This window comes from Pagrus pagrus (genome assembly GCF_965226575.1).
Source record: "Pagrus pagrus genome assembly, chromosome: 12".
Classification (NCBI taxonomy): Eukaryota; Metazoa; Chordata; class Actinopteri; order Spariformes; family Sparidae; genus Pagrus; species Pagrus pagrus.
Window position 1 is genome coordinate 6,981 of NC_140196.1, and position 15,437 is coordinate 22,417.

General features: G+C 39.3%; 1 protein-coding gene across 5 annotated transcripts in view; it reads right to left on the bottom strand.

The window, feature by feature from the left end:
• Positions 1-4,362: 4,362 nt before the first annotated feature.
• Positions 4,363-15,437, bottom strand: part of amph (amphiphysin) — a 29,509-nt gene continuing 18,434 nt past the window's right edge. For 2 of the 5 annotated variants that reach the window (XM_084369977.1, XM_084369975.1), the window contains exons 15-22: positions 13,900-14,181; positions 11,916-11,945; positions 11,598-11,639; positions 10,909-11,205; positions 7,638-7,688; positions 5,883-6,071; positions 5,628-5,729; positions 4,363-5,515 (exon numbers count right to left, since the gene is read on the bottom strand). In XM_084369977.1, the coding sequence (XP_084226103.1) occupies positions 5,411-5,515; positions 5,628-5,729; positions 5,883-6,071; positions 7,638-7,688; positions 10,909-11,205; positions 11,598-11,639; positions 11,916-11,945; positions 13,900-14,181 (1,098 nt within the window). In that variant the 3' untranslated portion in view covers positions 4,363-5,410. The remainder of the gene's footprint in view (positions 5,516-5,627; positions 5,730-5,882; positions 6,072-7,637; positions 7,689-10,908; positions 11,206-11,597; positions 11,640-11,915; positions 11,946-13,899; positions 14,182-15,437) is intronic. The other 3 variants (XM_084369976.1, XM_084369978.1, XM_084369979.1) reach the window with 3 other exon arrangements.

A 15,437-nucleotide genomic window follows, 5' to 3' on the forward strand; every position in this document is an offset into this window, starting at 1 on the left:
TACTTAAACTCCCCTCCTCCACTGAAAAAGCGTCTTGTGGAATCTGCAACATCTGCCAGCCAAAAACATCCAAAGACTAAGAGTCACATCAAAGGTGCAGCAGTACACCCGCCACCACAAAAAATACAGGGATGCTGTCCATATTGGGGAGGAGAAGGGTGGATAGAGCAGCAAACAGTGTCGTTGACAAATACATGTACAGTGGACAACCTCCTGTATGTGCTTCATATAGCTATTAAGAGGAGACCTGGGATTAAAACTGACCTTAATACTTGTTCCAATAATTGGATTTCCACCCTACTACAAGTCCACAAACGTTTTGAAAAGAAGGAGTGGTCCCAGGGGAAATTATCGTGGCTAAACACCATTGGGCGATTTAAAGGGACTTCATGGGATGCTTATGGGACAGAGGAAGACATGGTTGCATGTCGTCTTGAGTATGTCATGACAACAGAAATCATGCAAAAGTGCAAGAATGCAGCTTGTCCTGTTGTTAGAAGACGAGTCAACAGTATTGATATCTTATAAGGATTATTTAATTATGGAAAATGAAAATCAATGCATGATTTTGTTCGAAAACTAAAAATATTGATTCATATTAGTTAACAAAGATATAGACTGGTCATATTTCTGTTAATCTACATCTTACATGTGATTAATTTTTTTATTTTAAGGTGTAAAGACTTCGCCACTTTACAGATAGATATTGACAGGTGGATGAATGCATCTCTTACAGCTCCATGCAAAAGGTAAGTATACAGTATGCAAACAGGTGTTTCAATCATACAGTTACACAGCCCTAGTTGTCAGTTTAGTCTGAGATTTTCGTAGTTCTACAATATTTTATGTTTTCTATCTTTTATCTCAACAGAGGTCCTGCCCCATGCACTGAAAGTGAGCAGACAGTGCAGCGTGTCTTCGTGAATGGACAGCCATGCGTGTTACTGGTGTCAGTGATACACAAAAGTAATCTCAGTCCCAAACTGCATACTACAGCCTTGCCACGCCTGGTAACAATTCTTGGTGGGAAGTAAGTAAGACTTAAGACTTCACTGTATCACACTTGTACATGTTATTGTCACTGATTTTATTTGTTTACATTGCTATTCTAATGTAGTTTGATTTCATTTGTGAGTGGTCATCACATTTTTCTGCTATACTGTCAACACCCACAAAGATACGAGCCAGCTGCAGTGACATACCACCGGGGAACAAAGAATCACTTTGTGGCATTAGGTTGGTTGGGTTTAGGCGTGTAGAAGGGAGTACGGTATAAGGATAAATGCACTTCAGTAGGGGGTACTGGAATCTAATAAGTATGATATATGTGGAGCACCACATGTGGTGCCGGGAGTAGCGGAGATTCACAGCCGAAACCAAAGTGTCAAATGGTGTCAGTGTCAAGTGGGTTTGGGAATAAGTGTGTCCAGAACATGGTTAGGAGCACGTTTCAGGTGATTTGGAGTGGATAGGGACACATGTTGAAGTGTGACATTTGCACCCCTAAAATGGCCATTTGAGGTTTAAAGGGGTAATAGCCAGGATTATACTTTTGAGGATTATACTTTTTAGAATAACTTCAGATAGGAATGGGCTAGAGACTTGAAATCAAGTTCTATCCCTCCCATTCTCTGGCACTGGTTACAATTAGGTGCGTTGAAGTTATCCCGTCTCCGGTTGGAGCCGGGGAATTGACCCCATCCCCGGTTGGGGACCGGGAACTCCACCCAACTCCCGTAGGAAACGGGGGGGGGGCTCTCTCCATCCACCCTCCTCTTCTCTCTCCAAATTGATGGCACACCGGCTGGCGTTGACCATCTCGCCAAACCAAAGTCCAGTCAATCCTCATCCTCGAACTCATCCATCCAGTGAGTTTGTTTTTTTCTCTTTTAAAATAAAATTATTTTCAAACAAAATAAAATTGAAATTTGCAAAATGCAAACATAATCAACAAAATAAGATGTGTCAGCAACGTTTCGACCGTAATTGTGGTCTTCTTCAGGCGTATGACACACTCAAAACTGTAGCTGTAGGTCTAGCTGGCAGTGCGATGTTGTCCGTTCGAGCTCCAGATCAACAATGAGCTGTGCTCTGGCACTTCTCTCTTTTATAGCCTCTGTTTGGCTTCTAACTTAAATGACGCTTTAACAAATGGCACTTTATGTTTTAGTAACTCTACCATCCCCTACATGAAATAAAATTACTATGACTATATTTTTTGATTCACCCAATTATGTTTAATATATTGCTGAATTAATTTGCATTTAAAAATGAATTATTATGTAATTATTAAGATTAAGCAAATTGTACCATTTCCTAATTGTAATAAAATTACTCAGACTATATTTTTAGATGAATCCAATTATGTTTAATAAATAACTGAATTATTTTAATTAAATGTATCAATTATGAATTTATTATGAATCTTAACATATTTATTCCATCCCCCATGTCCATAAAAAATCCCAATTAGGGTTAGGATCAGTGAGGGGGTAGGGAAGGGGAAAAAACACCAGTGCCCACCCAGGTGGTCCCGGTATGAAAACCAGTGTCCACCCTGGTGGCCCCGGTGAAATGCACTCTCCACCCCGCAGACTGACCCATCCCCTAGTCCCCTTAGCTTAAATCTAATATCTGTTAATTAGTTTTATTTGTCTAATTTACTTATACTTAGTTTAGATATACTTATCTTATTTTCCTAAATCTATTCTTAGTTTATATATACACTTATCATAATTTTCCTATCTCTATACTTAGTTTACCTATACTTAGGGTTAGGGTAGGTTAGGGGACTGAACTGGGCACCACATAGTGGCCTCCCAGGGGTGCACTCTCCACCCTGCAGATGGCCAGTCCCCCATCCCCATCTTCTCAAATTAGGTTTAAAATGATAGCGGGGTATTTATATAATAACGTATAATTAATCTTGTGTAGTATATATTTATAATGAAATTACATTTTATATCAAGTATAATACCGCCTTTTCCTCTTTCCTTAGGTTTTATATTTTCCTCTTTCCTTAGATTTTATATTTTTCTCTTTTTAGGTTTTATATTTTTCTCTTTTTTTAGGTTTTTTAATATTTTTCTATTTTTTATGTTTGGCTTTTTTAATTTATTGTTTTTTCTAATATTTTTTTCTCGCGACGTTTCGTCCGTCTTGGACTTCTCCAGGCATTTTCGCCTACCTACAGGTAAGTTCCCACTATTTTAAATTACATTGGAGAGATGTTGGTCCCTCAGAGATCTGTGCCAAACTGAATGTTCTCCACTGTTTGTCTCCTTTTTATACCCTTAATGATGAACTTGCTTGTTTTTTTAAATTGTTGTTTTTAACTTAGTATTTTGCCCATGAACTAATTGTATTAGAGTAGTTGTTTTAACTTACTTATTGTTTAGCTTATTAAATTAACCTTATTTTATACCCTTATACCAAATTATATTACCCCATAAATTATATATTTATTGTATTTATGCCAATTAATTAATTTATTTATTAACCCTTATTTCCTCTTCCTTTTCCCTCTTTATTTCCTTTCCCTTTACTTTTCCTCCATCCTTTATCTTTAACCTGCGAATGTTTAATTTAACATAACGTACCTCGTATATTTAATTTGCCTTTATAGGGGCTTTCTATAGGCTATATACGGAACTCTCGATTAATTGGCCTATTTGCCTCAATTGGACCTCTAGGGTTAATTTGCAGGCTAAAATCAGGGTTTGGGATTAAGATTAGAGTAGGGAACCAAATTGGGGTTAGAATTTGGAAGTAGGGTTAGGCCACAACTGGGGGGGCTAGAGTCCAATTAGGAATATGGGGGTATGGTTAGGGTCAAGATCACAATTGGGGCTAGGGTTGTTTAGGCATCTATCTAAATTGGGGTTATGATTACGTTTAGGCATTTATCCAAATTGAGTTAAGGTTTAATTTGGGCATTTCTCCAAATTAGGGGGTTAGGGTTAGGTGAAGGAAAACTTGATGTTTTGTTACCTGGGGAGGGTTAGGTGTACCTATCCCAGGAGAGAGAAACTTGAACTCAAAATAAACGCACTTTAACCCTAACACCATAAGATACAAATATGATCTACTTTATGCTTCTCACTGCTCAGCTGCTGATAATTCACATCATCCAGTGCATTACCTTTCATTCCCAATTTCAACTGCCCAGTCATCGGACTACCCAAAACTTTCTGACCAGCTACTTAATAAAACTGCATTTTACTGTACTTTTTGCTAGCTTGTTTCCTGAATCTATTTTTTGCGCTTAACCAACACAACAGGACAAATATATACTTTGTACATAATGCCTGATGTGGCTTTGCGCACAAATTCTAATTTGCCAAAGAAAACTTTGAAAATGTGTAATTGATTACCTCTTATTTATTGATATTGACATAATGTTTATGGTTTGTACATCACAACGTTCTACATTAATTGTTTTACTTCACTATCAAAGACAGTGACATCGTAGTTGTTGTTCTACAGAAGTGCTGAAATACGGAGACCTGAAATATACAGACAACATAGATTGCATATTACATCTGTCAATACATTTCCATGTGATGTACTCTTATGAATAACTAGCTGGTAATATTGGACTATCTCCTGATCGGCTCCGTTTCTTGCAAATATACTTTTCATAAAACATATGACATACAACTATACAATGATATTTCATAATGGGCAGATTCTTTATTTTTTTCAGCTGGGAATACTTTTTCATGCTGAATGTGCACTGGTTTATTTACCAGTGCTTACTTACTACATATCAGTATTCATTTGGCAAACACACAACACACATCCATGAGTAAAATCATCACTGTCTGCAAAAGCAAATATCACCACACTCAAACATGATTTTACAGAAATACACAAACAGTGAATCTACAGTGACCATAATGATGTGTCTGAATAAAATCAACAAACCCAAGAGTTTCATGTGACACAGAGCACATTTAAATAGATCACAGCACTACAACTTCTGATATATTCCATAGCAGAGCAACAAAATTAGTACAACAAATGTGGTGCAAAGAAGGTATAGTTTGTTTGTTTTTTCTTCTGCTTTTTGTAGGAGTAGACATGTAGAGATTGCAACATTCCCAATAAATTATAAATAATTATTTTTTCTTTCAAAGACAACAAAAAATGTCAGTTCCAGAAAAGGGTAGACCATACTATCACATCATGCTTATTAATTTTCAGTTATGCTGGGAATAGTACTATTTTATTACAATGACTTTCAGTTTCAGTAGAGTTTCAACTACCACAGAAAGCCTGTTGTTGTCCTGCAGGCAGACTGCAGCAGGTTATAAGGTGTTTTTCAGTGGGTGGCTACATGTTGACTGCATAGCTTGGACACTGATGTCTGAAGCTTCTACAAATTTTTTCCACCAGCTGACGAGACTTCTTACTCCAAACGTTGGGTAAAGTTTTCTGGGAAAAGTCCTTTATGAGCACCGACTCCATGTGCTAACCAGTCACTTTCTTTGACCCCTGTGAGCCAGCCGGCATCCTGCAAGAAACATAACATCAACACCAGCCTCAACTACAATTTCAGTGACTTCTAATTACTGACTCTAACAACTAATAATTACAAAATTTTAAATATCACCAGCTGTTCTCACCTGATCCTCTACTGAAGCTGTGGGAACAACCAACACCACATCACCTCTCTTCAGTTCAAGTTCATCTGAATTTGCAGCTTCAAAGTCATGCATCGTCTCCACCTGTAGGCAGAAAAACACCAACCCAACACTTTTTCTGGCAAGAGAATGAAAATGTTGACCACTTCTGTAAAAAAAAAAATGCATACAGAGAGTGTGTATTTCTTTATTTTGCAGCTTTAAAGGTTCCCAGTTAATGTCTGGAATAAGTCCCACCTTGTAGATAAAGTCATCAGGGAGTCCCGACACACCACCAGACGGACTCATGTGTTTCATGGTCTGGTTGTCAGCTATCACATCATTGTCACTGATGGTGGTGGGAGAAATTATGTCAGCATCACGATCATCATCACCTTCGTTACTGGAGGCGGGCTCAATCACCACCGAGGGGATAGGCATCTTTTCCTGAAGAGGAGACGTGGCAGTTGGCTCTCACATTAAGGTTTTTTTATTTTCTCTCACAAAAACGTGTAACAGACAGACGACATGACATATCAGAAACAAACTACTAAAAGAATATTGTCTGTGTTTTAATGTAATATGTGCTAATTTCACCAAAGTCCCTAATTTGTTCTGCTGTTTGCAAGTTCACCATTCTTGGCATTGGAAAGGGTGCATTTATTAGTTGTGTTATGGCGCCCTCTACTGATTGTGAGTGGATGTACTGCGTAATTTCTGGTCTCTCGTCAGTCTGTACTGAGCTCAACTACAAGAGGTATGTATTTAAGGCAGCTGGTCCAACAATTAAAATTACAAAGTTCTAATGCTGATATAAGAGCATAGAGTGGTTTAGTTATTCTTAATATCATTAGGCCAGATAAACCACATCTTTTTCATTTGTATATGTTGCTTGTAAAGTGAGCTTTGACAGTTTGAGGGAGCTAGCTAAACACGTTTCTGCTGTGTGTGTGGGCTGTTGTCCGCCATACTATCTTCTCCTGGTATACACGTTTAAGCTCGTCTTTTTCTCATGTTAGGCGTGTTGTTGTGAAGCTGGATACATGTGATGACATTTTGCTCTTTCTGGATTCGAACAGATTCGAACAGGAATAAACCCTGAGTTCAACCAATGTGCCTGTGTCCAGCCTCCAATTACGAACCAGAAGACAACGCAGTGTTGTCGGGTTTGCAGATCGTCCCAGCTACACATGTACAAAACAAAAATTTATGCATATACAATGATTATTTAGAAAAATCCCAAATAAATTCCATAAATACATTTCTAACTTAGATAAGTATATAATATGTAGGTAGGAATTCTGCATTAAATTGTTTACAAATAACTTGACCTTTGTTCAATTTGTTGTTGAATTGTGTACTTACGTTATTCCAAATATTTCCAACAATGGTCAAACCACTGAAATCCACAAGTTAACTCATGGTAATGGTGCGCTTCATTTGGTCGCTCGTCGCTAACAGTGGGTAATCCTAAAAATTTTAAAGCATTACCATGTCTGTGCTGATTTGTGCCTGAGTAACATCAGATAGATTTTTGTCAGCAGTTGTGGTCTTTTAGTGGTTTACTCACCACAAGTAGAAAAATAATTTGTGTTTATTAGAATTACTCACATAGTGTTCATCCGCCTAGTAAATTCTATCTACTCGCCCCATGTTAATTTTTCTACTTTAAAATGACCAAATTTTTGAAGTAGGATGTGTTTTACAGGTTGATTATTATATTTGATTATATGTGTTAAAGGTTCATACACAGGATTCTTATTGATTAATCCATTTAAAATCAGATTAAATTTCTATTTTTCTCAACATCTTAAATTTTGATTGATTGACTAAACAGGAGATGTTTTCTCTGCCAGCTGACAATCATGATACAGTGTTTTGCTTTTGGAAGATGTTTTAGTGATCAAAATGTTGACTGCTAAAATTGATTATGCTGAGTTTGAGTGAGTTATTTTCTTTTGTTTTAATGGTAATTAATTATAGATTATTGATAATTCATGAGATGATAGTTACCGATGGAGCTGCTTCACCTGGAGATGTTGTGGTTTCCTCAGCAGGAGACACCTGTGTGTAGAAAGAAATGAATTCATTGAACAGGAATATATTGCAGTATCTTTTAGTTTACAGTCACCTTTATGATTAGTACAGATAAATCATCAATGTAAGCTTGGTGTATTATGAACAAAGATAAATTTGGATCAGAAAGAGACAGTCATTCTTAACATTTGACAAGAGTCGAGTGTTATGGAGGTATGAAATTAAGAATGGTGTCATTATCTTAAGATTAACATATCTTTAACAACATTCAACAAACGTGGGATGTTTAGATAATAACTACACTGTTATATAAATAACACACATTAACCCTCAATGTAATAAACTACAAATCATAACAAAATTAGTAAAATAATATAAGACTCATGCAGGTTGCACCAGATAGGATTAAGTGACTCAGTCGATGTTGCTTTGCATCACTTTACCTGTTAAACCTGCTTCTCATTGATCCCTTTATTTCTTGTGTTTAACAAATAGTATTCGATCTGTAATCTGACTGCAAATCTCAATCAGTTACACTCGAACTTGTAGTAAATTATCAATCTTTATAATAAACTAAGTTATCATTTTATTTAGTATTTGTAATGAAGACTTTGCTCAAGAAATAACTTTGTCAAAACCTCCACCTGTATGCAAATAATTCCAACAATGGAGTCAATTAATTTATTGTTGATGATTTAAACGTTATGATGACGATGACAATAACAGTGATGAAGCTGATGACGATGGTGTTGATCATAATGATGGTCATGACGGTGATGATGATGATCATAATGATGGTTATGATGATGGTGATGGTCATGACGATGATGACAGTGATGATGATAATGGTGATGATGGTGATGATCGCAATGAGGGTCATGACAATGATGATAATGGTGATGATGGTGATGATCATAATGAGGGTCTAACGATGGGGATGATGGTGATGATGATGGTGATGATCATAATGATGGTTATGATGATGGTGATGGTCATGACGATGCTGACGGTGATGATAATGGTGATGATGGTGATGATCATAATGAGGGTCATGACGATGATGACGGTGATGATGGTGATGATCATAATGAGGGTCATGACGATGATGACGGTGATGATAATGGTGATGATGGTGATGATCATAATGAGGGTCATGACGATGATGACGGTAATGATAATGGTGATGACGGTGATGATCATAATGAGGGTCATGACGATGATGACAACGATGATAATGGTGATGATGGTGATGATCATAATGAGGGTCATGACGATGATGACACGGTGATAATGGTGATGATCATAATGATGGTCATTACGATGATGACGGTGATGATGATGATCATAATGATGGTAATGATGATGGTGATGGTCATGACGATGATGACAGTGATGATGATAATGGTGATGATGGTGATGATCGAAATGAGGGTCATGACGATGATAATGGTGATTATGGTGATGATCATAATGAGGGTCATGACGATGGTGATGATGATGGTGATGGTCACGACGATGATGACAGTGATGATGATATTAATGGTGATGATGGTGATGATCGTAATGAGGGTCATGACGATGATAATGGTGATGATGGTGATGATCATAATGAGGGTCATGACGATGGTAATGATGATGGTGATGATCATAATGATGGTTATGATGATGGTGATGGTCATGACGATGATGACGGTGATGATAATGGTGATGATGGTGATGATCATAATGAGGGTCATGACGATGGTGATGATGATGGTGATGATCATAATGATGGTTATGATGATGGTGATGGTCATGACGATGATGACGGTGATGATAATGGTGATAATGGTGATGATCATAATGAGGGTCATGACGATGATGACGGTGATGAACATAATGAGGGTCATGACGATGATGACGGTGATGATAATGGTGATGATAATGATGATCATAATGAGGGTCATAACAATGATGACAGTGATGATAATGGTGATGATGGTGATGCTCATAATGATGGTCATGACGATGATGATGGTGATGATGATGGTGATGATCATAATCATGGTTATGATGGTGATGATGGTCATGACGATGATGATGATAATGGTGATGATGGTGATGATCATAATGATGGTTATGATGATGATGATGATGGTCATGATGATGGTGCTGATGGTGATGGTTATGATGATTATGGTGATGGTGGTGATGATGGTGATGATAATGATGATGGTGCTGATGGTGATGGTTATGATGATGATGATGATGATGATGGTGATGATGATAATGATGATGGTGCTGATGGTGATGATCATAATGAGGGTCATGACGATGGTGATGATGGTGATGATGATGGTGATGATCATAATGATGGTGATGATGGTGATGGTGATGATGATGATGATTATGATGATGATGATGATGATGATAGTGATGGCTATGATGATGATGATGATGATAGTGATGGCTATGATGATGATGATGATGATAGTGATGGCTATGATGATGATGATGATGATGATGATAATGATGGTTATGATGGTGATGATGATGATGATGATGATGATGATGGTGCTGATGGTGATGATGATGATGATGATGGTGATGATCATAATGATGTTATGATGATGGTTATGATGATGATGGTGATGATGGTCATGACGATGATGATGGTGACAATGATGATGATATGGTGATGATGGAGATGATCATAATGATGGTTATGATGATGATGATGATGGTCATGATTATGGTGCTGATGGTGATGGTTATGATGATGATGATTATGATGATGGTGGTGGTGATGATGGTGATGGTGATGATAATGATGATGGTGCTGATGGTGATGGTTATGATGATGATGATGATGGTGATGATGATAATGATGATGGTGCTGATGGTGATGATCATAATGAGGGTCATGACGATGGTGATGATGGTGATGATCATAATGATGGTTATGATGATGATGATTATGATGATGATGATGATGATAGTGATGGATATGATGATGATGATGATAATGATGGTTATGATGGTGATGATGATGATGATGATGGTGCTGATGGTGATGATGATGATGATGATGGTGATGATGATGATGATGATGGTGATGGTCATAATGATGTTATGATGATGGTTATGATGATGATGGTGATGATGGTCATGACGATGATGATGGTGACGATGATGATGATGATGATGATAATGATGGTATTGATGATAGCTGCAGTGCCGTTACAGAGTTATTGTGATGTCAACTCACAGCAGACTTCTCCTCCTTCGTGCTGCCAGAACATTCTGCTGCATCTTCCTCACCAGCAGGAGGAGCTGCATCTTCCTTGCCAGCAGGAGGAGCTGCAGGTTCCTCGCCAGCAGGAGGAGCTTCAGGTTCCTCCACCTCTCCTCCAACAGGGGAAGCTGCATGTTTGTCTAACTCTCCTACAGCTGGTGGAGCTGTAGATTCCTCACCCACAGGGGGAGATGGAGGCTTGTCTTGTTCCTCAGCAGTTTCTGTCTCTGAGGCTTCAGGAGCCTCAGCTGATTCAGCATCAACGTCGTTCTTTTGCAAAAAAAGATGGTGGTCAACCCTAAAACTGTTCACATTTGGCACTTTGGCAACTGACCTTTGGCATCACATTTAACACAATGCATATAATTCTAAGCAAGTACCCACATGGACGATTTATTCATACTACTCTACCATTATTTAATAGTTACTGTTATACTAAAGACAAAGAAAAATTTAAAATAAAATATATACAGTATTTAAGTAAAAAAAAAACTGTTGACCAAACAGCAAGAAGACAAAGTTCACACAAATGTTTAAAAAACACTGTTGACAAACACATTAACAGATAAACGTCTTCAAAAGAAACTAAGAAATGAACACAGCATTCTGAATGGCAGACATGTCACCTTAACAAAATATTGCACATGATGTACTGAACTTACCATGTTATCAAAATCGGCAAAAAATGATGGGCCAGTGGCATCCTTCACAATGCATGTGTTAAAAATAAAGAAGAGTCACAACCGTCAGTCAGGACCCAGAAATATATGAATATTTGGCATTCACAGAAAAAAAGAACATTTAGAGATTATTATGATACAGGACAGCAGGAAGGCTGCAGCAAACAATTAAACCCATTTTGACTGGATAAAATCTATAGTTCCTGTGGACGGAATTAGATCTAAATAATCTGTATCTCTGAAAAGTGCAAATTTCATCTGGACAATGGCTGCAAATTTAAGTTTAGTTTCAAAAATTACCTGTGAAAATCCATTAAATGCATCAGTGGCCTGAATCAAATTGCAAAGACAAAGAATCAGTGTTAAACAGCCTTTCGGAGTTATAGAGATGGATTTAACGTCAAAATGAAATTATGGAATGAACAAGCAGATAAAGCAAGCAAGAGGAGAGGTGGGAGGAGCTCAGGCTGGGATCCAGGTTTTAGGAGAAATACTTTCACGTTGTTTCTCAATCTGTGGGAGGATAGAAGGCAGGAAAGGGTTTTTTGTTTATTTCTAGTCTACTCTATGCTAAAATCTACCACACTGAAGAGGGGAGGAAGTCAAGTACCTCTTCTTTTTCTGTATCTAGCTCTTGGTACAACTTTCCAAATCTCCGGTTTGCAGCTTCATCTTCGGACATGTCTGAATTTTCTGGTTCTTTGTGAATTCTGGGAACCTTTACATCTTTAATTCCTCCTGCTGCTGAGGCAGATGCAGAGTTTCGAGTGATAGAAGAGCTGAAGCCACTGCTGTCACTAACTTCCTGCCAGGATGTGGTGTTGGAGGCAGGACCCTCAGTCCCTGAAGAGGCTGCTGGGAAACTGTTGGTAAAAGGGTCTGTATCCCACCCACTTCTTCCATCCCCAGTGGCCACAACCCCACCTTCTCCTGAGGTCTCAGCAAACGGATCAAATTCAAAACCATCCCCCTTGTCTCCAAACTGTGTTTCAGCTGAGGGATCTGAATCAAACGCACCTCCAAACTGTGTTTCAGCTGAGGGGTCTGAATCAAACGCACCTCCAAACTGTGTTTCAGCTGAGGGGTCTGAATCAAACGCACCTCCTCCCTGCGTTTCAGCAAAAGGATCTGAATCAAATGCACCTCCTCCCTGCGTTTCAGCAAAAGGATCTGAATCAAACACACCTCCTCCCTGTGTTTCAGCAAAAGGATCTAAATCAAACGCACCTCCTCCCTGTGTTTCAGCTGAGAGAACTGAATCAAACGCACCTCCTCCCTGCGTTTCAGCAAAAGGATCTGAATCAAACGCACCTCCTCCCTGCGTTTCAGCAAAAGGATCTGAATCAAACGCACCTCCTCCCTGTGTTTCAGCTGAGAGAACTGAATCAAACGCACCTCCTCCCTGCATTTCAGCAAAAGGATCTGAATCAAACGCACCTCCTCCCTGTGTTTCAGCTGAGAGAACTGAATAAAACGCACCTCCTCCCTGCGTTTCAGCAAAAGGATCTGAATCAAACGCACCTCCTCCCTGTATTTCAGATGAGAGAACTGAATCAAACGCACCTCCTACCTGCGTTTCAGCAAAAGGATCTGAATCAAACGCACCTCCTCCCTGCGTTTCAGCAAAAGGATCTGAATCAAACGCACCTCCTCTCTGTGTTTCAGCAAAAGGATCTGAATCAAACGCACCTCCTCCCTGTGTGTCAGCTGAGAGAACTGAATCAAACGCACCTCCTCCCTGTGTTTCAGCTGAGAGAGCTGAATCAAACGCACCTCCTCCCTGTGTTTCAGATGTACAGACTCTTACACCTTCTTTCTCTGCAGATTCTGAATGACTTCTGTCAACTGAAATGAGATCACTTTGTGTGCCTGGCAGCTCATTTTCAGCTGGACACTCTCTGTCTGCTTCATCGCTCTCTGGTAAAACTTGTTCTACACCATCATATCCACCTCCCCACCCATCACTGGTGTTCACTGGAGGATGATTTTCATATGAAAGTTCATCATCTGCACTTGCCCAGCCTCCCCCCTGACCTCCATCACCCCACTCCTCAGCTGTCTCATATTCAGACCCAGACCCATCCGGAGACCTTGACCACTTGTCTCCTCTATCCTCTGTGCTGTCCTCAATCTCTTCACCATACTCATTGGTGAAAATAAGTCCTGGGGTGGACTTCCTGCGGTGTTCCTGCCCTGAATCTGAAACCTGTTCTGTCATATCCTCATCACCTCTGATGGCAGAAGGAGGAAGATTGGAGTTAGTTTGAAAGTCCCAGCTGCTAACCTCGTCTCCTGCTGCTGTGGCTGCCTCACTGTCGTGAGGAGGTGTAGTTGTGTCTCCACCTGGCTGCAAGCTGTCAGCCTCGGGCCAGCCCTGAGCCCCACCCTGTGCCCCGCCCTGTGCCCCCTCTGGCCCTACAGCAGCAGGGGCCTCGGCTCCTGAGGCAGCAGGGGCCTCGGTTCCTGAGGCAGCAGGGGCCCTGGCTCCTGAAGCGGCATCTCCATTTGCTGGCATTGAACCAAAGTCAGCGGACCAGTCTGCAACGAAGCCGGCATCTGCAGCCTGCTTGGGAGAGGCAGGGAATGGGTTAACGTTTGACCCCCCCTGCTGTAAAGCCACAGTCGGACTGGAGGGAGTGCATATTCAAGACAAAGAATGAAGGCACAGACTGATCTGACAGATTATTATTATGATTATTTCAACTGTTATATGTTAAGTTATATATAACTAATGTGGTTATAACTATTATTGTTGTTAGTGTTTGCTTTGGCAATAAAAGTCTTTTCATGCCAATAAAGCTCACTAAATTGAATATGATCTTCAGATTCCCTGTGAATTCTGGGTAAATTATTCATCACCTGACATTAAAGTCACGTACATCAATTATGTCATGAGTCACTAATCGGTTTCCATTGCATTCAGGTTTTTTAACATTCTAACTAGGGCCAGGACTCGATTAAAAAAATTAATCTAATTAATTAGAGGCTTTGTAATTAATTAATCGAAATTAATCGCATTTTTAATCACATATAAATATTTGACCTGAGAACAGTGAAAAGCAATTTTTCATATGGGTTTCAGTATACCATTGAATAATGACTGAATACATAAGCTTAAGCAACAAAACATTGTTTATTTTTTTTCAAGGTGGTACTTAACCAAGATCAACAGACTAGGGATGCAATTTATCGATTAATTCATTAATCGTTAGTTGATGGACCTTATCAATCGATTAACGATTACCTGATAACATGCGATTTTCCTGAGAACCTAAATTTAAGGGGAAAATTTAAGCTGAACACTCCTTATACAGGACTCTACACTAGTTTGTTAGTTTATTTTTAGAGCACAGCACAATGAAAAATGTTTAAGTAACACGTTATTTGGTAAATGGTCTTTCCTGCCACTACACTATGATGATTACTGTAGCCTATTTAACTACTTAAATCGCGATAGCATAAACTGATTTGTTGAACTCAGCCTGATGTAAACATTAATAAAACACAGGCAGCGCTATGTTTTCCCTGTGTGATGTGCACCGTGAGACAGTGACAGGTCTGTAGGCTACCTACGTCTTGACCACATGTCAGCTGTTCAGCTGCAGCAGAGGAAACTCCGCTGTTCTCAGCTCCACTGCGACGAGCGCTTTTTAAACAGTAGCGACCGGCTGAACTACGGGAGGATACTGTAAACCGGCGCGGATCCGGTGTGTTTATCAAAGCTTGGTCGCAGTGCTGAGGCACCGGGTCGGTTTGAGCTGCATTCAGGCTACATTAAAACTTTATAGATCCATGGGCAGTGATCAGTGTCGGTGGCTTTTT